Source organism: Chelon labrosus (assembly GCF_963514085.1).
Source record: "Chelon labrosus genome assembly, chromosome: 8".
In the NCBI taxonomy this organism is placed as follows: domain Eukaryota; kingdom Metazoa; phylum Chordata; class Actinopteri; order Mugiliformes; family Mugilidae; genus Chelon; species Chelon labrosus.
In genome coordinates this window covers 7547025-7571179 of record NC_140358.1, presented here as the reverse complement: position 1 = coordinate 7571179, position 24155 = coordinate 7547025, and the positions used below count along the sequence as shown (strand labels likewise).

Genomic DNA, 24155 nt, shown 5'->3' with positions numbered 1-24155 from the left:
GCATGATGGAAAAAAGTCAAAGTAAGCGCCTGACACCAGAGTATGTTTCCATACATTTATTGAAAATAGTGACAACAGTTTAGAACTGGATGACCTGGCCCTGTAAGAGAGAAGAGGAAAAGATTGGTTAACATGTTGTACAATGTGTGTCAATGATATATGGCTCTCTTAAACAATGACTTACTGAGGATGTTGAATGTCTTTTGCATTATAACTGAATTAAACTGTTCATTTTGACCCATCCTGTTTTAGTATTAATGGTATTATGTTCTGGTTCTTTTTGAGTCCATTTCTGCTGAAATGTTTTCATTTCACATCTACCTACAAGGCTGCAAGAAGATTAAATATTTCAAGAGTAAATCTTAAGGTCAATTAAATATTTTTTGTAAATGATTTGTTCAAACACACTTTGAACAATGAGTAATGCAGGTGATTGATTTTGTGGCACAGGATGTGAAATGCACACCAGAAAAAAGGCAGCCAGTTTAATTTATTTTCCTCAAAGTTTAAAGCAATGTTTCAGTGTTAATATGTTGACAACTGCAAACCAATCGTTTGCAAAATAGTTAATTGTAATATGTAAAATGTAGTCTGAATTCCAACAAACAGACTGCGTCTTAAAGGCTAGAAAAGAGACTGTCCTCCACGTTCAACTCGTATGGTTCCAAATTTAACACTTCACAACCAAACACCTGGCAAATCTGCCAGTAAAATATGCTCTGGTGCAAGATGTGGGTAATTTTCTCTTGTTCTTTAGCTCTCGTATCCGTAGTTGTATGCTTCAGAAAGCCTTCACTCTGAGAGACATCCCCATTACTCTGTATCTAATGTCTGTAACTACTGTCCTTTCATGCCCTCTGGAGTGTGTGTTTAGGCCCAAAAATTGTGCCGATATGCAAAAATGAAGTGCTGACTAAAAGACTCAAGCCTGTTTTTCATGCTGGGTTTCTGGTCGTTTTTTTACGTTTCAATGAATCAACTCCTACTTTAGATTTAATAAAAGATTAGATTTACCTTTATAACCCCTATGTCAATTCTAATGGATGTCAACATGCCAAAATGACTAACACGAGATTATAGTGTCTCACAATATGCTACGCAAAATTATTCGTCTTCTCGGGCCAAATATGTACCCACATCAGCGCGTTTTGACAACAGCAAAGGATATACGTGATTTTTTTTTTTTTTTTTTTTTACTTATTTACAGAGACTCTAGAAAGTTCACATTAAATACAGTACAGTATGGCTAAGCCCGTTCAAAATACACAACACAGGTGACGCCTACCTTTCTCTTCTTGTCACCACCCAACTCGAAGTGCTTGCATCTCTTGATGGCCAGCATTCTCTTGGATCTGCAGTTGGGCTCCACACACTCCAGCCTCAACACAATCTTCTTTGTAGTCTTAGCCTGAAATGAAAATGTATCAGTAAGTCTCCTTTCACACACAATGACAAAGTTTACACGGGCAATATTTACCACATCAACCAAAATCACTAAAACTACAAGGACCAATTTAACGGCGGACTAAATAAAATGACCCGACAAGCCAGAGATGTATTATACACAGCATGAGAATACTAGTGTCCATGTAATCACACCAAATAGGATACAGGGTAGGGGTTACCTTTTTGCGGAAGATGGGCTTCGTCTGACCACCATAACCACTCTGCTTTCTGTCGTATCTCCTCTTACCTGCAGAACATTTACAGTTCAGCCACAGCTCTTTAAGTAAATACATATCAATTCATTATGTACACCTGTGAAAACAAGTGCTTCCTAATAGAATAGTCCTGCACTGAATCCTCCTTCAAAAAGGTTATATCAGTCAAAAGAACTTAGTAGGTAGTAATGATTATTTTCAAGGATGTAGTTTGTGGTTCTGTTAAACCGTACTGAATTAAACACAAGTGTTATTTAAACCTGACTAAAACGGGGTTGTCATTTATTAAATGCTGATGGAACTATGTTAGTGCAGGACAGATTTATTCACCGTCACTAGCGTACCTAATGAACCTGTACAACACTTTAATATATTTACCCTGTGCATAGAGGGAATCCTTTCCCTTCTTGTACTGGGTAACTTTGTGAGGTTGGTGCTTCTTGCACTTCTTGCAGTAGGTCCTGCGGGTCTTCGGGACGTTCACCTGTACAACAAGGATGACAATCTTTAGCAAACATTAATTAAATCTCAGTCATCTAAACTGCAAGCTCCCTAACAATCTGACCTGGAAAAACAGACTACTACAAGGCCTTACTGCTAACTCATGGCTAACCGGCTAATTTGAGTGCAACGGAACTGACTAATTATAAGTTTGCTTCGATTTATATTAAAGCCTTGACCGTATAAATTTAGTATTTATCGTTTTAACTGTCAGCACTCCGGTCAGATTTAAATGTAGCCGACATCTGCTAGCAAGCTAACATATTAGCATGGAAGCTAATCAACGTCAATGCGGCTATAAACATAACACCGCTATGCTGCAAAAAAGGAAAGACAGCATTCTGCTTTAGTGTCTAATTTTGTGGACAGTTGCCTTTATCATAACTAAAGTGAAAGACTGGTTGGAGCAAAGACCCTCCAACAGCGGCATTTTACCACTCACACAGTAGTCATTACTAATCAACAATTTTAACAGTAATAAATATACACAAGATGAGCAATATCACCATCGTTGCGTGTATCGAAACTTTATCAACATATCTGAGTTGATTAGGTGAAGAAATGATACGTTATCTGTCCAGATTGAATTAGATTTTTCAAAGTGTAGTGGTGTAATTATTTCATACCATGGCGGCGACCCGATGCAGAGGGAAAGAGGAAGACGGAAGCGGAAGCAGTCGTTGAAGTAGGCCAGACCTCAGCGGTGTTGCGGCCCTCTGCTCCTTTGACTGCCCCCTAGCGGCGGAAGATGTCATTAGACCGTGCACAAACAAGATCCCCAAGACCTCAAATTTTAATGAAATAAAGTTATTGAGTGTAGAATTATAAATGTAGTTTTTGTAAAACACACTAAGCAGGCTTTTACTGCTTTTACTGCCTACAGAATAATTATCATCTTCTTTCTTAATCTCTTTCCTCTGTAGCCATATTACAGTGGACCACAAATGTACTTAAATTGAAATGCAATTAATACAGACATACATATGTCTGGGACTATAGCTATATACAGTATCCAAATATGGTCCTCTGTTAATGTTTAACATGCTTCCACGTATTACCAAAACTGTCCAGGGGGCTGATATGAAAATGAGCAGGAAGAAAAAGGGGAAGTAAGTAAAGCCAATTCCTCTCTGTGGGTGTGTTTAAGTTTCTTGCATCACAGACTAGCACACATTTTATGGAAAGCGAGCAACAGAAGCAAAGGTTTATACCACCTCTTCAAGCTTCTGCACTTGTCTGTCTGATCTGATGCTTGACTTTTTTGGATGCCTGGGTGAGTGACAATGCTCTTTGAATGAAGGCCACGACGTAGGCTATTTTTTGTCATACTTTGTTCATAGAAGTATAAATACCAGAAGATGTCAGCGAATGCATGTTGTTTGAGAGATATAAAAAGTAGAAATAAATACACTAATATTCAGCAAATTTTAAAGTGTGTACAACTATTTAGCCATAAGTTGAATTCTAGTGACATTATGTGTTAAAAACCCAACAGTACTGTACTGATTCTTGAATGTTTTGTGCTCCTGCTGTACTTGCCAGTGCTGAGAGCCTGCTGCATTTCTTTCAGCCATGGTGAATAGATAATCAGATAGTAGTTTCGTGTGGTTATATACTAATATATGCATGACACAGTAAAAGTTTTGCATGGGCCTTTTATAACCACAATTTTGAGAAGTTTTCCCTACACATTTACATGCATCATGGGAAATTTTCTATCCTGAGAGCTGAACTTCACAGATTACCACATAGTTAAATTTACTTAGTAGCTTAGTGATGTGTTAAAAGGAGTCTCTGTGGTTAGATTAAGCCTTACGATGTTTTGTTTGTTCTCACTGTCACTCTCTCTCTCTCTCTCTCTCTCTCTCTCACACACACACGCACATACATGCGCACACACATCTTATTGCACATTTACCACTTATCTGTCAGGAAATGTCAGGAAAGAGAGCATCTTGATAGGTTCCTGTTAAACCAAGTCTTTCGTGATATGGTTTTATTTGCTGTGTCACATGTAGCGGACATCATGCACTTACATGAATAAGCACATTTAATGTTGAAACAACATTCATAAGAAGTGAGGATTATGTCTGTGCCGTTTAACGGCCTTTGAAACACAGTTGGCGAATGGCCATAGACTAGTTGCAGCTCACGTACACAACCAGGTCACAAATCAGCTTAAATATATACAAGTACAGGATATTACCTAGTCATTAGATGATTCTATTCTATTCTATTGTGAGGTTTATGTTATGATTTTAGGAACTATTTCCAAAAGTTTATATACCTGGTAATGAAATAGAGAAATGGATTCAATTTCACAACACAAAAACACACTTTCAGTAGAAAGTGAGATTTTTTTTCTCCTGCAGTGTATTCAAGTAAAACATGTAAATGATAGATAACTTCATATGAGAGAAAGACAATGTCAGGTAGAAGTACTGCAGGGCAAAGGGTTTCTTCTCTCTTCATATTGCAGTGCTACACTGATGCAACTTCCCTATGAGTTCGTCTGTGTCAGCCACCGTGAGTCAACTCCCTTTACAGAAGACAAAAGAGAAATCTCCCTCTGGCAACAGAAATGTAGACATACAGTTTTAGTCGACAGGCTCCACTTAACCTGAGGCAAAGAGAGGGCACGGTGCACCAGTGCTTTCATTATCCATTATCAGACCTGACTGACCTTCACTCGACTTAGTGATGTGAGAAAACATAGGTGGTGGCAAATGAGGAATGAGTAAACAATGTTTCACAGAATAGGGAACACAGCTGACAGTTCGTGACGGCATAAACAAAACCAATCGGTATTGTCAGTCTAGAGTGAAGAAATGTCACACTCCTGGTTAGTAGAGAGTGACAGAAGCTTCTGGTAGTGTTACAGTTCAGATGATAGAAGGAAGTGCTCACAGGCTGAAAATAGGCTGAGCTGCAGTGCAAACACATTTGACAAAGAAGACAATAACCACTCAGCTGTATGAAGTGGGTGAGTTTGAGAACTTGATAGTCCATATTTGACCAGACAGTATGACTTCCTATCTGTAGTTGAAGGTGTACTTTTGTTGTTTTTGACGGGACTGTGTCTGTGAACGGTGCTTTTTGATTAATGCGGTCATTTGATGTGATTTGAGTTTTAGTTCTGCATCGGTGCAACCAAAGGAAACTTTACTTGCCTACTTGACAACATGCTGGCCTCTTATTGGTGTATCTGTTTGAATTTGAATTAAACAGAAATAGGATTAAACTGTGTTTCAGTCTAGTGGTGACTGCCTTCTCGTGCTGTCAGTTAATCCAAAGTAAATACTCATCTACTTTGTGCTTTTACGGAGTCTGGATTTAGACATCGTTTCTCTGCTCCCTGTCAGTCACGTCAAGAGTTCTTATCAGTTGTGGTCTCGTCTCGTTTTTGGAGGTGGCAGTTTCATTTCAGCCCTGGTGATTTGGAGGTGTAGAAATCTATACACAACTCCTCGCTGTCAACTAAAAACAGATCCTCTATGATTTTTATCTCATAAGCTAGGTGAAACACAATTATCTGTGTGAGAAACCAAAGTAGTCACATGATGACGAGACCAAAATTTTATATTAAATAAGTACCATCCAGTTTCTCTCATAATGAAATCTAACATAATATAGTATAATATATTACCCAGTGTAAAATCAACTGTATATTTGGGTCACTGTGGTGATGACCAGGATATACAAGCTGAGGGAAACAGATGTACCACAGAGGGAAATGCTGGAAACAGAGGATTTTACTGGCATGAAAAGCAGGGGTTATGCAAACTAGAGCTAATCCACACACGCTGATATGTGCTCACACTGCGTGTCTGTTCATCTCTTTCCAGATCTCCACTCTCACCTGTTACAGTGGCATTGACTCAATGAACACTGGGTAACTTGGAAAAAAGGCTTTTCAACTGAAATGTAAACGCTGAATAATTTAGTGTGATGCTGGGTTTTCTTGTTAGTGCTTAGTACAGTGACAGTGGGTGAGTCAGTCACAGCTCTCAGCAGAACGACTGCTTTCTCAGTCCACGTGTGAAAATGCTGTTAAGTGTCGTTCCGCCACAAACAAGGCCGGGTTTCACGCTGCTACAAAACCTGCTTCACAAAATGATTCATTCAGTGCTTCTCTCAATATAGATTAATCCTGACTGAATCATGTCAGACAGCATCCTGGAAGACATCTTCATCAAACGATCTCAGCAGAAGAAGAAGACGTCCCCTTTGAACTACAAGGAGAGATGGTTCATTCTCACCCAGGAAAAAATTGCCTACTACGATTTCGATCCTGACAAAGGGGTGCGTATAAATGGCTGAGGAAAGACTGTTTAAACAGAGTGAGATTAAAGTTGGCTGGCAACTTTGAAAAAAATTCTGTTTATACCCAAGTTACCTGACTGTTTCCTCATCTGTTAAGCAGAAGCGAAAAGGTTTGAGGGGGTCAGTTGACCTCGAGAAGGTCAAGTGTGTGGAGACGGTCCAGCCAGAGCCCAATGCACCACAAGAGCGCATGTTTGCATTCCAGGTAGACATTTTTCCAAAACTGTCCAATGATTAATGATTAACTGCTATCTCCTCTCACCTTATCATTTAGCACAATTCTTTTTTCAGACTGTAAAATAATAAGAATTCATTCAATTATTTCCCCATTTTACAGTCTATTTAAATCGTAACCACATACTAGCTGGAGTTTTGTAATCATGTTTTTTTTCTTGGCAGACAAAAAAAAAAAAAAAAAAACACCCAATCCTCCAATAGTGTGAATAATAATAATGTGAAAGTCTATTGATAAGAAGTGAAACTCTCTCTCACACTCAGATGAACAAGGGGCTTTCAGGGACAGTGCAGGTGTTGCCATTGTAAAAAGTAAAGGTAGCAAGGTACAAAATGTGTCTTGCTGGTTTTAGCCATGTAGATTTAATCCTGGCAAATGTATTTAAATGCAGCATTTGCCACACAAGGTGTTGCGTGCACGTACTATTAACAGCTTAAAAAGTCCGTAAAATCTGTTAATGTCTTGGTGGAATGTGGATTTTGCCACAGATCGTTTATGATGAGGGGCCTTTGTACATCTTTGCAAAGAATGATGACGTCCGGGCTCAGTGGATAAAGAAGCTGAAAGAATGTGAGTATATGCATACAGATTTGCACATTTATCTCTTGTGCATGTATGTGCCTTGTCTGTCACAGTATCTCACACAGTCCCTGCCACAGTAGACCATATCTAAACACTGTGCAGAGCGTGAAGAAAAGAAGTGCAGCATACGCATGCAAATGCCAAATATAATGTAAATGTTCTGTGTATGCGTGCGTGTGTCCATACTTGTGAATAGTGGTGCGCTTCAACAAAGATCTGATGCAGAAGTACCATCCTTGTTTCTGGGTCGACGGGGTGTGGCTGTGCTGTCAGCAGGAAGTTAAACAAGCTATGGGTTGCAAAGTGCTGGATAGTAAGAACGGTGAGAACTCCCTTTAGTTTGAAATATGAAAAGATAGCAACTAAACTTCAACTTATATATTCAATAATGCTATTAATAGGTTTTACATCTAAAGCATCTCGGCGAAAAGGATCCAGGAAACCTCTTCCTCCAACACCAACAGAGGTACACACCCAGCCCTTAAAGATCAATATTCACCAATCACTGTCTTGTTTTTGTTCAACATTACATCAACTAATCTTGTGTTGCTTCAGGAAAAGCCTAGCCGTCCCTTACCTCCACAGCCTCCTGAGCCATCAGGCCCTTCTGTAGGCATGACTGTCATGGCAGAGTACAGTTACACGCCCATGACTCCCCAAGACCTGGAGCTGAGGAAGGATGAGGAGTACACCATCCTGGAGATGTCTGACCCCAACTGGTGGAGAGCCCGAGACAGATACGGGTGAGATGACACATATACAAAAGAAAGCAGAGCAATCCGTTTACACTGGATATTTTCAATCCTTTATTCATTCTGGAAGCATTTGGAAAAGAGCCACCCGAAGTAAAACAACTACAACCTCCTTTTTCAGAAAACTGACATCTTTGGTGTGCATAAGTATTGGTTGAATAAGTATTTGACTAAATGACTAATGACTGCATTAGTTGTGCGACATAAATAAGAAATTAAGAATATTTTCTGGCATAATTAGTCAAAACAATAACATTTAGTAACAATACAGGGTGAACTGGGAAGTAAAAAATAAATAAATGCATTTAGATTTCTTACAGACTAAATTTGTTGAAGAGCCACCAGTGTTGGTTAACATTTAAGGGTCCAGCCAAGATGCACATGTTTTTGTAGGTGTTACTAAAATCTACAATGTTTTTGTTTATCTTTGCAGTAAAGAAGGATATATACCAAGTAACTATGTTGTAGAGGCAGAAAATGGACTAGAAAGATTTGAGTAAGTATGAGGCTATCCATCCGTCTTTGAACTGATAAAGCAACGTCTTACATCACTGTCAAGTTAAAAAAAAATTGGATGATTACATTTACTTTCACAGCTGGTATTGCAAGAATATGAACCGTAGCCAAGCAGAAAAGCTGTTAAAGACTGAGGTAAAAACCAATGACTGACATTCACAATGTAATACAGGAACACATTTGGTTTATATCTAATCTGAAACTTACGCAGAATATGCTTTGTGTTGTTTCTTGTTCTCAGAACAAAGATGGCGGCTTTCTGGTACGGGACTCAAGCAAAGCTGGGAAATACACTGTGTCTTTGCTCACTAAAGGTGGCGGGTGAGTAAGCTATGTTTAAACACGTGACATTAAACACTGCTAACATTTATATAATGTATCCACAGGCTCCAGTCATGTGTGAACGTATGAAAAGAAGAACTGTTTGTAATGAAAGCGGAAACAGTGGGCAGCAGAGGGAGCGAGATGTAAATTATTCATGCAAAACCTGGACTAATCTTCCTGCAGAACTTTTTCATTTAAGACTGAACCACATAGTGGTTAACATAGAGGAGATATTACCTGCTCATGCATACATGATAAACAACGAGTTCCTGAGTAGATGAAAACCTGTTGACTAAATCTACTGAATGTTGCTTTTGTTATTCTCACCACAGGGAAACGAGTGGAAGCTGCAGACATTATAACATCTGCACCACCGCGCAGGGCCAGTTTTACCTGGCAGAGAAACATAATTTCAACACCATCGCAGAGCTCATCAACTACCACCAGCACAATGCAGCAGGTTAACAGAGCAGCTGATTGTAGCCTACATGGAAATATTTAACACATCTCAGGTGTTAGCTCGCTGGTATTTATTACGCATCAAATTTAAATTTAGGTTAGTCATGGTAACAGGATAAGTAAATACTCATCGAGGGGAGCGCTGTAAAACTTAAATGAAATCAACTAATATTTTCTTCTTAACTCACTGTAAATCTAGGGTTATAGGGTTTCTTCTGGTTAAAATATCAAATGTTGATATGTGTTGACATGGGTTAGTTTTTTTGCTTTTTACTTGTCGCCATGAGCTGAATACCCTCAAATCATTAAATTTTTAAGGAAACAGCATGAAGTCCTATCCAAATACACTTAAGCGTCCTTGGGAATTTCTCTGTGCGGATGATAGCGCAAAATAGCTGCAAGAGCAGGATGTGTGGCAGCAAATTCTCCATGTTAAATGAAGAACTAACTCTTTAACACAAGAAGCCATCTTGATCACTCATTTTTGTTACAATGAAAAAAAAAAATGTTTGCATTGTGCCAATGGTACGGTCAGCTGTGCATACAGATGGTCCCAAAACGTGCAAAAATAGCCGGTTTGGATAGAGTACCTAACCAAGTCTCTTGTAAAACTTCTTAAAATCTTCTCCGCTTCACTTGATATGCAGTCTTGGTACAGGTAACATTGCTATGTTCCTTCTTTATATGTTTACTCTCACCCAGTAACATATTATCTGATTCTTACTCGTTAAATTTAGAAGTGTTAAACCCCTAGCGGTGTTAAATGCTGTAGGTGCAGCATCTATAGCCTGCTCAGTATATCAGATACAGATATATTTATTATTGGTATGTCATTTTCAAGTAGGAGTCAGAGAAAGAGGTGTAGGGTTATGGAGGTTATTGTAAGTTAAATCACTCAGTTAAATTTTACCAGTAAAAGCAACAAAGTGTAGACACAGACAAATTCATCATCCTCTCCATCAAACACCCCGACCCTACTCACTCAGTAATGTGCTTTTATTTTGTCCCTGACTAGGTATGGTTAGCAGGCTGAAATACATTGTATCTAACCGAGATCGGCCTCCATCAACAGCAGGGCTTGGCTATGGTAAGACTGTGATTGATTTGAACTTGAAGTACAGACTGAGTTTAATTACACATGCTCTCTTACCTTTTATTTATGTTATCATGTCATCACGTTTTTTCTGTGTGCACTTTATTCACCACCAACGAATGTCATTGAGGTCAGAGACTATTTAAATGTGTACAGTTTTTTAGTACTATTTTGGGGCAGCAGCACATATCTAAAAGATTTGAGTACCTTGAGTCTGAATGACTTTGAAGGGAACACTGTTGTTATTTTTAGCTTAGCAGATAAAATGGAAATGTTTCCAAACACATGTGTTTATGTGACACGACCGGTTTCCGCATTTAACTCTAAACAAGGCAGATAAAAAGACAAAAATGTCAAACTCTTCCTTTGATGTACCTGCTAGTGTAAAAGTGTTCCTCCATTTTTGTCTTATTTAATTCAGGCGTGTGGGAAATCGACCCGCACCACCTCACCTTCATCAAGGAGTTGGGTAATGGTCAGTTTGGAGTGGTGAAGTATGGAAAGTGGCAGGGCCAGCATGACGTGGCCATTAAGATGATTAAAGAGGGATCCATGTCAGAAGATGATTTCATAGAGGAAGCCAAAATCATGATGTAAGCACAACTAAATTTATTTCAACAATTCTACTGACTGATTACCATTCAGCTCATCGACTGAATGTCTATATGAGTGCTGAGTTTGTGTTTGAGGCTCATAAAACTGATGTGTCATACTAGGAAGGGCAGTTCTCATAACTGAGGAAAAGCAGCTCATAACGCTTAGCTTCCTTCTGCTTTTGCTCAATGTAGGAAGCTTCGCCATGAAAACCTGGTCCAGCTGTACGGTGTCTGCACCAAACAAAGACCCATTTACATCGTGACTGAGTTCCTTTCAAATGGCTGCCTGCTGACATACCTCAGGGAAGGCCTGAAGCAACACCCAACAACTGTCCAGCTCCTAGAAATGTGTAAAGATGTCTCAGAGGGCATGGCCTATCTCGAGTCAAAGCAGTACATCCACAGAGACCTGGTGAGAGACAAAGACCCACTGTGTGTCAGTTTAAAACAAACCCAAACACATTCCTGCATCATTGTGGGTTCGTATTTAAAGATAACCCTAGAAGTTTAATGATTATGCTTTAAATCAAACATGTTGTTTGTTTTATTTCCAGGCTGCCAGGAACTGCTTAGTAGATGGAAATGGCACTGTAAAAGTGACTGACTTTGGCCTATCAAGGTAAAATATTTCACATAAGTGTACGAAAAAGGAACACTAACCCAAATAGTATACCAAAATCGTCTTCTTCTGACACCAGGTATGTTTTAGACGATGAGTACACAAGCTCAGCAGGTTCAAAGTTTCCTGTTCGCTGGTCGCCTCCTGAAGTCCTTCTCTACTGCAAATTCAGTAGCAAGTCAGACATCTGGGCATATGGTGGGTAATAAATACTGTTTTATGATTATCTGTCAGTTCATTGATACATTCTAGACAGTCATAGAATGAAATACCAGCAGTTGATATCTGTATTCTCCATTTTACATGTTGCATACTTTATCAGGGGTACTAATGTGGGAAGTGTACACTCTGGGACGACTTCCGTATGAACGCCTCAACAACACGGAAATAGTGGATCAGGTGTCACGGGGCCTACGTCTCTTCCGCCCCCAGCTGGCCAACGAAAAGGTCTACAACATTATGTCAAGCTGTTGGCTTGATGTAAGTAAAATTTGTGTTGCATTTTGGACCTGCTGGATGATGGAAGAGAATATCCTCTGAACCCAATCTCAAATTTTCACTTTCTTTTCAGAAAGCAGACGAGAGACCCACCTTTCAGGAGCTGTCACTGACAGTTCAAGATTCGCTTTATGAACTCCAGTAAACCTAACAACACAACGACACAGAGACTGTGATTTCAACAAAGCAGCATCTCCATATGTCTCTGGAAACAACTGTTAAAACATCTTGAACGTGGGGCTTTACAACCATTCCAGTGTCCACTGTACTGTGAATTTGTGTAATATAAATGTCACTATTACTCTCTGATTAGACTAACCTTCCCATCACATTAGTAGATGTATGGTCATACAGCATTTGAAATGTGTATATTCTAGTTTAGTTTATTGGAATAAAAAATGTATCTATTTTACTGTATTCTGTAATGTAGACACCTTTGCGTGTGTAAACAAGCTTTGTAAGCACATATGTATTGCACAAATAAAAGCCAAGTATGCTAGGCTATGAAGTGACTGAAATATCATGTGAAAATGAAATGACTGTCGAGATCGTTTAATTGACCTATTGCTGTTCTGTGATATAAACAAAACCTCTTTTGAGGTAAGAGTAATACATTTGTATGAGATGGAAGTGGGATTAATTGTTTAATTTTAAAATATGCCATCAAATAGACATCATACATATACTCCATAGACTGTATAAAAGATAAAAGAGGTAGTTGCTATGAAGGTTTACGTTTGCTTGATGACGAGTGTCGTATATACAGTCAATGGTGTCGTTACACAAACGTGCCCCGTGATTGGCTGAACCGCTTCCTGTTTCTCGTCGTTCATACACACGTGAAGGTCAGCAATAAACCCTTCAAGCATTGATAAATACGTAAATATTGCAGGTATTACGCCTTTTTAGCTATAATGGACGGACAGGGAGCGACAGCTGACCCTCAGCTTCAACACTTCATCGAAATCGAGTCTCAAAAACAAAGATTTCAGCAGCTGGTGCATCAAATGACTGAGGTTTGCTGGGTAAGATCAGCTTTAAGCTAACTGTACAGCTCTGTTGTTTGTTATAATGTATGTCTGTAGTTGATGAATGGTCGCAAGTTTGTCTTATGTTGATATAAAAGTTACAGATGAGTGTTTTATTTGCTGTGGCCAAGTCATAAAACTTAAATATATAAACGTATCTACATCTGTTAACTCCGCTTGTCACTGTTATCCCGGGCACACAGCGTTTATTGAGCTAACACAATGCGACAAATAAAACTCGTGTATTTATGCGTTATTCAGTCGTGGGTTGCATGTTCATATATCTATTCGGGATTCTGAAGATTTGTGCTCTCGTTCTGTAATGCAAATATGTTCACAACACGAACGTTTACATCTGTTATTTCCTTAAACTGCCATGGTAGCTAGCTAGCCTCGGCCTGTTGTAGCTAGCGCTCTGGAGGCGAGCAAAAGTGAAGCGCCGGTGTGTGGAAATGATGGATTTAAACGTTGATTCATGAAGTCATACCAGACAGAAAGCAGACGCGCGCGAGAACACGAAAATACAGTTGAAGATGCCTCCTGATGAAGAATAACTCGGGGTAAATTAGTTTTAGCTTCACCTCATATGTTTGTATGTGGAACGTTATGCGACCAAATTATAGTTACGTATAGCGTGGGGAGGTCACAGCTAGGGCAAGTCTACATACCGCTTTATTACCAATATTTGTTGTAAATATAAGTGTCACGATTTTAAAAGACAAAGTATTGTGTCGCATCATATCTACCTTGTATGAACCACTGCACCTCTTCTATGTTGTTCTGTCTTCAGGAGAAATGTATGGATAAACCCGGGCCAAAGCTGGACTCCAGGACAGAAGCGTGCTTCGTAAACTGTGTGGAGCGATTTATTGACACCAGCCAGTTCATCCTAAACAGACTGGAACAGACTCAGAGGAGCAAGGGGTCGTTCTCCGAGTCCATGTTGGACTAAAAACTGTCAGTGGATGGACTGACAAGGCACATGTGCACGGCCACTGTTGTGAGATGAGGCTATCTGGCCCTGACACAGCTGTCTGTAGAGTATGTTGAAGACCCGTTCAGTCTACTTGGAGAAGGAACATCAAGTGTTACATTTGATGAAGAAGTGCCTGAGCTTAACACCATGTATGAACTCATGTTTAAGGGTTTTATTGTCCTCAGCTGGAATATCAATGCTTAGACTGTGGTCTCTTGCTAGCAGTGACCTTATGTTGGTTTTGTCAGGTCAATCACTTTAATTAAGTTGCAAATTCAAACTGTAAAACTGAGTTTGAAAGTGTTAACATTGCAATGCTGGAACTTGTCGGTTACGTGCGGGAGACTGCAGAAACACCATCACATCCGGGACTTTCAGCTTGCCGGCTGTTTTTGACAGCTATAAGGACTTCATACTTCACCACACACTGGTGCAATTTAAAAGACCTAACAATGCCATTTTGTTTGGTTGTTTGTACATATGCAATAAACAAAATGCCAAATCATTCTGTTCATCTTTTGGAAAACTAGTCAACTAAAGTATCTTTTAATAGCCTCAAACACACAAAACAGTTACATCAGTTTTGGCACATGTTGGGATATAATACAAGGAAATAACATTCTTTGGTGCAGTTTGTATATAATACTGAGGTAATACAGTAACTAATCAGTTCATACATTTGTACATGTGATCGAGGTTAAAAACTATTAACTACAAATTAGTTATTTTTTTCAGTAACAGGCACAATCTGGCTTAGGTAGGCAAATATTAAATCTACATTCATTTTTAAACTAAATATATTGTAAAGATGTGCCACAGACATTCATACTAATATAAATTATGGAACATATAATATTGTCTTTTGTATTTTAAAGCAAACAAAGAAAGGTATGTACAAATAACATTTCAAATAAAATCCAGTGCACTGACAGCTTAGTTATGCTCACTTTAAGGCAACTTTGTTCATCCACTCCATTCTGTATTGTATAAAGCTTGTGCAAGCATTGTTACTGCCTAGTCCATCCTCCCACACTGCTTTGCCTTTAATAGAGGCCATGATTAATACAACGTTGTTTATCATGATTACTGTTTTTGTTTTACTCGTTCAAAATGAGGAAACTTCTGTCCTTCACCTAACACCTAGTTCTCTGAGTCATATGTGTACTGCCTATTTTTGCTGTGAAACGCATGCCTATAGTTGACCCGTTGCTGCAGCAAGGCTTAAAGTTCAGACACATCTCACACAGGCAGTGTGGCTACACTGACCTGTTAACATGGACACTGTAATGAAAAGACAAAGGAAAGCAGTGTAGCACAGTTGTAAGAGAATAACTTGTCACATTGTAAAGCTATGATGTGCATGAAACCTTCACAATTGACAAGCAATTTTTTTCTAGGAGGTGACAGGATTATTGGGCCTCCTTAAGGAGCTCTCTGGTGCGTACCCCATGTCCCGTTTGAACCTCCTTCTCGAGGCAGCTTCACGTCATCCTCTGCTTGCAAGTCGTGGCTGGGAAGAGCCAGATAAGGCTGCTGTCCCCATGGAAAGTCTTGAGGGCTCTTCCTCAGAAAGAGTGGGAGGGAATCCCAGCTAAATGTAATGTCTTTGAAAGCATGGAGAAGGAAAATTCCCAAAATGATGGTGAGGAACCCACTAATTGTTCCCACTACTCCATCGGTGTTCATGTTCAACCATTCCTTGAAGAGGATACCTGAACAGGCCATGACCGATGTGGTGAAGAAGACGTAGTAAATGGGAGTGACGATGGAGGTGTTAAATATGTCGAGGGCTTTGTTCAGGTAATTGATTTGGATGCTGACACAGACTACGAGGCAGATGACTAAGGACCAGAACAGGGGTTCCTTCAGCACTGCTGTCCCAGCAAACAGCTCCTTAATGCCAATACCCAGGCCCTTGACACAAGACACAGAGAGGGAGCCAATCACAGAGCAGATCAGGATGTAGACCATCACATTCCTCTGTCCGAACCTCGGAGCCACGGCAAAGATAAGAACCAGGCTGCTTCCCACAACGCACACAGCAAACACAATGAAACCTAGCGGGAGCATTCAAGAATGAGTTAGTACACTGAAAATAAAGCTTTATCTGGGAGTCACTTTCTGCACGGTTAATCAGATCATACTGATGGAGATTGCAGCCTACCTGGGTCCACAAGCTTCTCAGCCATGGCAGAGAGGGATGCAACCTCCTCTTCCTGCGGTGCATGTATCACCATCACTGTAGAGCCCAAGATGCACAGCAAACAACCAATCTTCCCGTGCACATTCAGCCTCTCATTTAGAAAATAAGAGGAGAGCACAGCACTGGAAAAAACATTCCAGGTACAGTTTTAGCACAAATGGCACTGCTTATATATGCTTTTTTAAAATCATTAGAAATGACCAAAACCAATATTGTGTTCCTTTTATTTCCAGCGTACATTCAATCTTAGTGAAAGGTAAACCCTCATAAACAGTTTCTTGAAACAGCTGGACAAAAACTTTTTTTTTGTTAGAAAACATTGTTTAAACAAAAGAAAATAGTGTATTTATTGGGGACTAGTTTCAGCCACTTGTGCAGTTGCTATACTAACATAAGTAGCATACAAACTGAAAATAAATAAATAAATAAATTACCTGACAAGTACACTCAATGCTCCAAGGGGAGTCACCAGTGTCGCCGGTGCAAATGCATATGCAGCGAAGTTAGCGGCCTCTCCAGCTCCCACTACAAGACACCAGAACACCATTATTACACACATATTCATAGCTGGTGCTGGTTAGGTTATACGCTGAAAAAATATTTTCTTCCAACCCACAGATGCAAATGTGCTCTTTGGAGGAACGTGGAGCACCCACGCTGTGTGGTCAACAAAAAGTCATCAACAAAAATACCAAACCCACAACAGTCACATTTTTTCTTTAAAGAACAAAGACCACAGTGTTTTGGGGCATGGCTAGTCAGCAGGGTAACCAATAGCTGACCGTGTCAGGCATAAATAAATCTGTAAATCATTCACTTACTTGAAATTAGTCCTGCCCACCATAGCCATTCTTTCAGATAAGCATATCCCCCCTGACCTGTGAGAGACAGAGGGCAAAATTGGAGCACGATGTAACAGTTACAGGCTTCTCCTAGGAAATAAGTGCCCACAGGCTTTAAGTTGGAGGGTCATTACCTTCTTTCTTCTTTCTTTCACATAAACAGGTTGTGCTTTTTAGTATTTTAGCTATAGTTGCTAGTTTGTTGTCAGATTAATAGTCTACATGCAATCATCAAATACAGTATACTGTTATCAATTTAAAAACTCAAAAGTATGTAAAGAATTTGAAACTAGCTCCACATTCACCAGCCACAACAGTAAACTGTTACAATGCAATACACCATAAGTCATCCATTGAAGTCATCAACTGCAATGATTACTTGACTGATGAGGTAATTGGTGGAAACTAACAACTATGTTGCAACTACATATTTAAATGATTATCATTCTAACAAACTCATCCCACATAACCTACACTTAAGTTTAAAAGGGGCTAAATAATTTACTTTTAACAGCTGGGTGACAAGTTTCTAAACAGGATTCAGTGTTACATCTTTTGGTATATTTCGAGTCGCAAAAGAAATATACACTCACCTGACAGTTCATTGTGTACTCTAATGAAAATAAATGCAATCTAATATAACAGTATCAGAGATTTTTATTCAACTTTGTTGTCAATTTGGAACTTGGAGTTTATGGTATTATTGAATTTTATTGTGTTGTACTAACATGGCTCTATTATTTTGACAACTCCATTTTAGTCAGTGGGCTAGACTAAACACGCACATGTTCCGTGGTTTAACAGCACCACAAACTACATGCTACATCCTCCATTATTATTTGAATTATTTCACCTATTCAATATGACGATATGTCATAGTTAACAAATTCGTCAATAACGAAAACCAGTAGTTAGCTGTAGCCTTAACTATTTGCCAATAACGTCTGCATAAAGACTACGCCGTACTTTTGATGTTGTGATACTGTCGCTTCCGTAATGAAGACGCACTTTAACGCAGTACGTTTACATCTAACCCTACCCCCACTTTATAGTATTGTTAACTTGTCAGTTATCGTTAGTTGTTACTTGATTACGGTAGCGTTGAAGATTTTGAGCATGCATGTCTTCCGTATTTGCTGAAGTTTCCAAGCTATAGCTTACATTACCTGCTCGCATCGATCCCTTGCTGGCCAATCGCAGCAGGCCTTTCTTTTTCAGGATGAAACTTGATCCGATAAAAGCACTGGAGCTAACAGCTAGAGACAGACCGATGTAGAAGTCCACACGGTTGACGTCCATCTAAAATGAATGCAAAAACTGTTAATAGCACAACATGACGTTTCCACGAATGAATTAACCCAGCTTCTGTCGCGAACTTTTCAGGAATCAAGCAACAGGCTGCCCATGTTTAAAATCACATGATAGGCTGACTCTCTGTAATGCGACGAATTGAAACCAGCTGTTTAGATGTACTAAGAGAACGAGAAACGGAAGACTATCAACTTCTCTAACTTGTTAATAATTTAGTTACGTTTAATGCAGCGTTTAACTGCCGCTTAACTTTACAGTTTGTAAAATGTTTTTACCTCGGTTGTCACGTCAAACCCATTCGTCGCTGACTCAGGAAGTGAAGCAGCTCATTGGCTGGTCGTCACCATGGTCGTCACCCGTTCCTTCGTGGTGGTTGCCCAGGAAACAGAAGGAGGGAGGAGGCTCTCGGTTATGTTCACGTCAAATTAATTCATAAATATACAGTATTGTGTTGTTTCCACCGTAACAAACACAGTTATTCTCTTCATCGTTAGATAATTTTTTACAATAAAAGTGGGTTATATAAAAACTGACCTCTATGCAATGACAAGTGAATGAAAATAATATTTGTGAAACAAGTGTGTAATATTGAAAGATTTTGCTTAGTTACAACAAGTTACCCCTCACTACTACAACACCCAAGTCAAAGATGTTACATCGTGAATTCAATTGTTATGACTTATAGTCATGTATGGACATATACATTACCGGTCAAAAGTTTTAGAACACCACACTTCTTCCAGTTTTTTACTGAAAAGTATTCAGTTTAGTGTCTCATTGCACTCTGAAATGAAAGCATAGAACAAATAAGCAATTTGAGTTGAAAAAGAAATCATGGAATCAATTTATAGATCAAAATGTATTCTAAACTATTGACTCATCAAAGCAGCCACCTTTGGCAGATATAACAGCTGAACACACTCATGGCATTCTTTCTACAATATAAATCAAATATTCTTCAGAAAGTTCTTCCCAAGTCTGTTGCAGAAGTTCCCATAAATGTTTGGCACTTGTAGGTTGCTTGGCTTTCACTCTTCTGTCCAGTTCATCCCAAACCGGCTCGATGGGGTTTAAGTCTGGAGACTGTGCTAGCCACTGCATGTTTTCAATCTTGTTCTTTTTTCCTGAGGTAGTTCTGGCATGGCTTGGACTTGTGTTTTGGGTCATTATCTTGCTGTAGGATGAACCTCTGACCAACTAGGCGCATACCAGAGGGTATTGCATGGCGCTGCAGAATGCTGTGGTAGCCGTTTTGGTTCAGGGTGCCTCTCACTCTGTACAAGTCACCGACCCTGGATCCAGCAAAACATCCCCAAACCATCACACTTCCACCTCCAGATTTGAAATTTTGATTCATCAGTCCATAATACCTTCTTCCAGTCTTCAGTAGTCCAATGGCAGTGTTTCATGGCCCAGGCGAGCCTCTTTGTCTTATTCTGACATCTTAGCATGGCTTTCTTGCTGCAACTCCTCCTGTCAAACCTGCAGCTTGAAGTCTTCTCTTCACAGTTGAAACTGAGACTTGCTTACTACGACCACTATTAAGCTGTGCTTGAAGCTGTTGTCCTGTGAGTCGCCTATCATGCAAGCTGTTAACTCTCAGAAACTTGTCCTCTGATTCAGTTGTGGCTTTAGGTCTGCCAGACCTCTTCCTGTCAGAGTTTCCCCCAGTTTCTTAATGCCTTTTGATGGTGAAGAAAACTGTACTCACTGGCACCTTGACTTTCTTTGCAATTTTCCTGTAGGAAAGACCTACATTTTTAAGTGTTATGATGGTCTGTCTTTCTTCCATTGTTAATTGCCTTTTTCTCGCCATTTTTGTAGCAATATACTTTCTGCAGTACAATACTGTTCACCTGATGCTCATGGGGTCTGGTACCACAGTGTGTTCCAACACTGCTTTTATGCAGACAGAGAGGGTTGTAAGTAACCAAGAAAAGTTGGAACATCTCTATATTAGTAGCACCAGCTTTCAAGGCTGATGTAAACCTTCATCGCTGCAGAACAGCTTTAACTTGTTAACCCACTTCATGTTCCCTGAAAGAGGCCTTTTTGTAAAATTCTGAAATATACATTATTTTTCAGATTTGGGTAATCAAACCTTTTTCTTAACCTCTGGCTGCTCAGTACTTACCTTTGTACCATTTCAAGCTATTTATTGGACTTGCACGACTTGAATTGCAATAAATAACTGGAAAAATTAGGGTGTTCTAGAACTTTTGACCGGTAGTGTAAGTCATGTTAAGAATGAGTTTTGTGTCTTTATTATCAATCTTATTGATATATTGTTTTACGGCGAAAGTGGATGTAAACTGTACATTCCGCATCTGTCCTCTACATTGGAATCATTATTACAGTAAGTAAACGTTTTTATTTTTATGTGTTCATATTAATGAAACGATTGATGAGTGAACATTTAGCTGCTTGTCCGGTTTAAGAAGATTTAACGTCCAAAATAAAAAAATAAATAAAAAAAATAAACATTTGGCGGAACTTTGCGAAGAAAGACCTCGCAATTTGATTGGTCGTTGGTGTTCGAGACTGAAGCGCTTTCATTGGACGAGCCACTGTCGTTCACAGAAACCGGAAGAAGCGCTCACCTTGACAAGCAACCAAAACACATGGGCTACAAGAATACGGATAAAAGGGAATACGTTTTGTGAGTCCTACCAGTTCAGTTGCAAACATTAACACAGGATTGCTGTGTCCCTGGATTAAATATCGAGTCGTGGTCCACATGCTGGCGTCTCCTGGTTTCCAACGATGAGGTTTCCTTTTATTTTTGTTGCCAGGGGCTGTAAAGCTGTTAACAGAGTCCAGCAAAGCCAGTTTTTATCACCAACTGAAGCTCTGTTGAAACATCAGAAGAGCACTGCTTTGAGATACACGACCACCCGGCAGTGCAGAGACGACAGGAGTTACTACATTACCACTCCCATTTTCTATGTCAACGCTGCTCCTCATTTAGGACACCTGTATTCAGCTGTGATAGCTGACTGCTTTCACAGATACAAACTCCTTCGGGGATTCAACTCCAAGTTTGCAACAGGTATATTCATATTCAAAAATATTCATGTACACGTTGCTTTTATTGCATGTCATTCACACTCACTAAATCTTTGTAATATCTTGACATAACACAGCTGGAAAGCTTAGTTTGCGTCCAACTAACTATTTTGTAATCAGCTAATTACATCAGTCACTTTATTTTAAAGCTAAATCCCCCAAAATGTCTGTTTCTTGTTTGTTAACTATGATAATTTTTCAGTTTTATATTACTGCCAAAATCAATATTACGTTGTGCAATTTTCTATTCCAGGAACTGATGAACATGGCTTGAAAATCCAACAAGCGGCCGAAGCTGCAGGACAAGATCCCCTGACCTTCTGCACCAATGTTTCCGACAGATTCAAGCATCTCTTCAGCAGTTGCAACATATCGTACACAGACTACATAAGAACCACCGAGCAGAGACACCGGCAGGCTGTGGAGCATTTTTGGTCGGTGCTTTGGAATAAAGGGCTCATCTACAAGGGGAGTTATGAGGGCTGGTACTCCACACAAGATGAAAGCTTCCTCATGCCGATGCAGGTCTGTGATGCTCTGGACTCATCAGGGGAAGAGATCAAAGTGTCACTGGAGAGTGGACACAAGGTAATAAACAGCATGGCATTTGATTGAGTGGCAGCATTAAAGGGGCACTCTGCCGGTTTTGCACATAAAGGTCAGCTCGTGAAAACAGCTGGATGTTTGTTTACTTTCATACAGAGCCAGGCTAGCTGCTTCCTTGTTTTCAGTCTTTATTTTAAATTAACAAATCTTTTAATACTGTTTTGTAGGTGGAGTGGATGAAAGAAGAGAACTACATGTTTCGTCTGTCTGCGTTTCGGTCACAGCTGCTCGACTGGCTCAGAAGAAATCCTCAGGCTGTTCAACCTGAACGTTTCCATCAGGCTGTTATCCAGTGGCTGCATGAAGACCTTCCTGACCTCTCAGTGTCCCGTCAGAGGAGTCGCCTACAATGGGGCATCCCAGTCCCAGGAGATGCTGAACAAACTATTTACGTGTGGCTAGATGCTCTTGTGAACTATCTCACCGTAGCTGGCTATCCAGGTCAACATGACCAATGGTGGCATGTAGCTCACCACATTATAGGAAAGGACATCTTAAAATTTCATGCCATCTACTGGCCAGCTTTTCTCCTTGGAGCTGAACTGCCACTGCCACAGGTCATACATGTACACTCTCATTGGACTGTAGGAGGGAAGAAGATGTCTAAAAGTCTGGGTAACGTGGTAGATCCTCTTGAACGCTCACAAATGTTCACAACTGATGGTATGAGGTATTTTCTGCTGCGTCAAGGTGTCCCAGACTCAGACTGTGATTATACAGATAACAAAGTTATGAAGCTCCTCAATGCAGAGATTGCTGACTCTCTGGGTGGTCTGCTTAACCGCTGCACCGCTCCAGCTCTTAACCCAGCTCAGGTCTACCCCCATTTCTGCCCTCAGTCCTTCCCCGTTGAACATGGAGGCAAAGCTGTGGTTGAAGACTACCACATGTTGACTGCTGTTAAAAATCTACCATCCGTAGTAGATGGGCACTATGAGAACATGCACGTGTACAAAGCTCTGGAGGCTATCAGTGCCTGCGTGAGGCAGACCAACGGGTTTGTTCAGCGACACACACCTTGGAAGCTGGACAGGACGGACAGCAAAGACCAGCGCTGGGTAGACACCATTATCCACGTCTCACTTGAATGTCTGAGGATTTATGGAACTCTCCTCCAGCCAGTGGTGCCAGAGATTTCTGACAAACTGCTGTCCAGACTCGGAGTGCGACCAGATGAGAGGAGCTGGGCTGCTCTGAACTTCCTGTCCAGGTATCAGGGAATGGATTGTCCCTTTGAAGGGAGATCGCTAGGTTCTGACACTGGAGTGCTTTTTAGTCGCTTGGAGAGTCAGAATGTAGATAAACAAAAATCCAAGAAAACAAAAAAGTCACCAAACAGTTTGAAATGATGTTTTCACTCCATCATATCCAGACACTCTGAAGTGCTCTACTGTGCTTGACGGGCATTAGTCAGCTTATCTTCAAAAGTCTTATTAGGGTTTCATGATGCAAAATATCTTTGTCATAACAGAAAAAACACAAGTGGAGCTTCTATCATTGCTCTGTTGCATGTAAGTATTCCATTAAACCATGGCTGTAAGTGATTACACCCTGATCCCGTCTTTCATCATTATTCGTAGTAATTGTACTTTTTCTACATTGGCATGCCACTGTCTGCTTTAAAGATCTATTCCAAGCAACTTTCACCTGAGCACAAGTCTGACAAGCAAGTGAAAACACTTGTAAGGGTATACAAGGCCGTATCATTGTTTGAAATTATTTAAGGGGCATTTACCACACACTAAAAGGTTCCGTAGAGTCTGAATAAACATATTGGTTGCTGTAAAATGTCATGAAATACTATATAGGTAGCAACTGTCCTCAAACAGAATGTGATCGTTAGACCATCATTCTTTTGAGAAAAGGACACACCTTAACATTATAATGGTAATAGTCTGCTGATTACCAGTAGGTCGTTTTCCTGGAAGACATTCCAACATGTTGCTGTAATTAAATTATTGGTT

The 24155-nt window shown here is 39.9% G+C and overlaps 5 protein-coding genes across 7 annotated transcripts; 3 read left to right on the top strand and 2 right to left on the bottom strand.

Moving 5' to 3' along the window:
* Positions 1 to 41: 41 nt before the first annotated feature.
* rpl36a (ribosomal protein L36A) lies at positions 42 to 7543 on the bottom strand. 2 transcript variants are annotated; one of them, XM_084550295.1, is made up of 6 exons: positions 7489 to 7543; positions 2789 to 2897; positions 2040 to 2145; positions 1626 to 1693; positions 1286 to 1408; positions 42 to 100 (listed from the first exon to the last, which is right to left on the bottom strand). In XM_084550295.1, the coding sequence occupies exons 2-6, from the start codon at positions 2789 to 2791 to the stop codon at positions 80 to 82; spliced, it is 321 nt and encodes a 106-aa protein (XP_084406421.1). In that variant the 5' UTR covers positions 2792 to 2897; positions 7489 to 7543; the 3' UTR covers positions 42 to 79. The 2 variants fall into 2 exon arrangements, with proteins under 2 accessions (XP_084406421.1, XP_084406420.1); XM_084550294.1 differs by lacking the exon at positions 7489 to 7543 and having other exon boundaries at positions 2789 to 2932.
* On the top strand, positions 3002 to 12803 carry btk (Bruton agammaglobulinemia tyrosine kinase). 2 transcript variants are annotated; one of them, XM_084550290.1, is made up of 18 exons: positions 3002 to 3435; positions 6306 to 6464; positions 6586 to 6690; positions 7209 to 7290; positions 7499 to 7624; positions 7704 to 7768; positions 7858 to 8045; positions 8488 to 8550; positions 8651 to 8705; positions 8812 to 8891; positions 9227 to 9354; positions 10369 to 10440; positions 10868 to 11039; positions 11235 to 11454; positions 11597 to 11661; positions 11741 to 11859; positions 11984 to 12141; positions 12233 to 12802. In XM_084550290.1, the coding sequence occupies exons 2-18, from the start codon at positions 6324 to 6326 to the stop codon at positions 12302 to 12304; spliced, it is 1911 nt and encodes a 636-aa protein (XP_084406416.1). In that variant the 5' UTR covers positions 3002 to 3435; positions 6306 to 6323; the 3' UTR covers positions 12305 to 12802. The 2 variants fall into 2 exon arrangements, with proteins under 2 accessions (XP_084406416.1, XP_084406417.1); XM_084550291.1 differs by lacking the exon at positions 3002 to 3435 and adding an exon at positions 4621 to 5145 and having other exon boundaries at positions 12233 to 12803.
* A 127-nt stretch (positions 12804 to 12930) lies between these two features.
* On the top strand, positions 12931 to 14668 carry timm8a (translocase of inner mitochondrial membrane 8 homolog A (yeast)). The gene is made up of 2 exons (XM_084550297.1): positions 12931 to 13184; positions 13978 to 14668. Exons 1-2 carry the CDS (start codon positions 13074 to 13076, stop codon positions 14137 to 14139), a joined length of 273 nt encoding a protein of 90 aa, XP_084406423.1. The 5' UTR covers positions 12931 to 13073; the 3' UTR covers positions 14140 to 14668.
* A 147-nt stretch (positions 14669 to 14815) lies between these two features.
* LOC311492122 (magnesium transporter NIPA2) lies at positions 14816 to 18935 on the bottom strand. The gene is made up of 6 exons (XM_084550293.1): positions 18795 to 18935; positions 18375 to 18507; positions 17188 to 17244; positions 16801 to 16891; positions 16328 to 16488; positions 14816 to 16220 (listed from the first exon to the last, which is right to left on the bottom strand). The coding sequence occupies exons 2-6, from the start codon at positions 18505 to 18507 to the stop codon at positions 15586 to 15588; spliced, it is 1077 nt and encodes a 358-aa protein (XP_084406419.1). The 5' UTR covers positions 18795 to 18935; the 3' UTR covers positions 14816 to 15585.
* A 2214-nt stretch (positions 18936 to 21149) lies between these two features.
* Positions 21150 to 23825, top strand: mars2 (methionyl-tRNA synthetase 2, mitochondrial). The gene is made up of 3 exons (XM_084549911.1): positions 21150 to 21568; positions 21839 to 22173; positions 22359 to 23825. The coding sequence occupies exons 1-3, from the start codon at positions 21283 to 21285 to the stop codon at positions 23538 to 23540; spliced, it is 1803 nt and encodes a 600-aa protein (XP_084406037.1). The 5' UTR covers positions 21150 to 21282; the 3' UTR covers positions 23541 to 23825.
* Positions 23826 to 24155: the final 330 nt, after the last annotated feature.

Bases quoted from the DNA above. Each gene is read 5' to 3' on its own strand.
- btk (XM_084550291.1), top strand. From the start codon at position 6,324: ATGTCAGACAGCATCCTGGAAGACATCTTCATCAAACGATCTCAGCAG. The intron at 8,046-8,487 runs GTGAGATGACAC...TTATCTTTGCAG, and splicing joins AGAGCCCGAGACAGATACGG to TAAAGAAGGATATATACCAA. The intron at 11,860-11,983 runs GTGGGTAATAAA...ATACTTTATCAG, and splicing joins GTCAGACATCTGGGCATATG to GGGTACTAATGTGGGAAGTG.
- mars2 (XM_084549911.1), top strand. From the start codon at position 21,283: ATGAGGTTTCCTTTTATTTTTGTTGCCAGGGGCTGTAAAGCTGTTAAC. The intron at 21,569-21,838 runs GTATATTCATAT...TTTCTATTCCAG, and splicing joins CAACTCCAAGTTTGCAACAG to GAACTGATGAACATGGCTTG. The intron at 22,174-22,358 runs GTAATAAACAGC...ACTGTTTTGTAG, and splicing joins CACTGGAGAGTGGACACAAG to GTGGAGTGGATGAAAGAAGA.
- rpl36a (XM_084550294.1), bottom strand. From the start codon at position 2,917: ATGACATCTTCCGCCGCTAGGGGGCAGTCAAAGGAGCAGAGGGCCGCA. The intron at 2,146-2,788 runs GTATGAAATAAT...CTTGTTGTACAG, and splicing joins TGCATCGGGTCGCCGCCATG to GTGAACGTCCCGAAGACCCG. The intron at 101-1,285 runs GTAGGCGTCACC...TCTCTCTTACAG, and splicing joins GTGGTGACAAGAAGAGAAAG to GGCCAGGTCATCCAGTTCTA.
- timm8a (XM_084550297.1), top strand. From the start codon at position 13,074: ATGGACGGACAGGGAGCGACAGCTGACCCTCAGCTTCAACACTTCATC. The intron at 13,185-13,977 runs GTAAGATCAGCT...TTCTGTCTTCAG, and splicing joins AAATGACTGAGGTTTGCTGG to GAGAAATGTATGGATAAACC.
- LOC311492122 (XM_084550293.1), bottom strand. From the start codon at position 18,507: ATGGACGTCAACCGTGTGGACTTCTACATCGGTCTGTCTCTAGCTGTT. The intron at 17,245-18,374 runs GTAATGTAAGCT...TGTCTCTCACAG, and splicing joins CAAGGGATCGATGCGAGCAG to GTCAGGGGGGATATGCTTAT. The intron at 16,892-17,187 runs GTAAGTGAATGA...GGTGTCTTGTAG, and splicing joins GTGGGCAGGACTAATTTCAA to TGGGAGCTGGAGAGGCCGCT.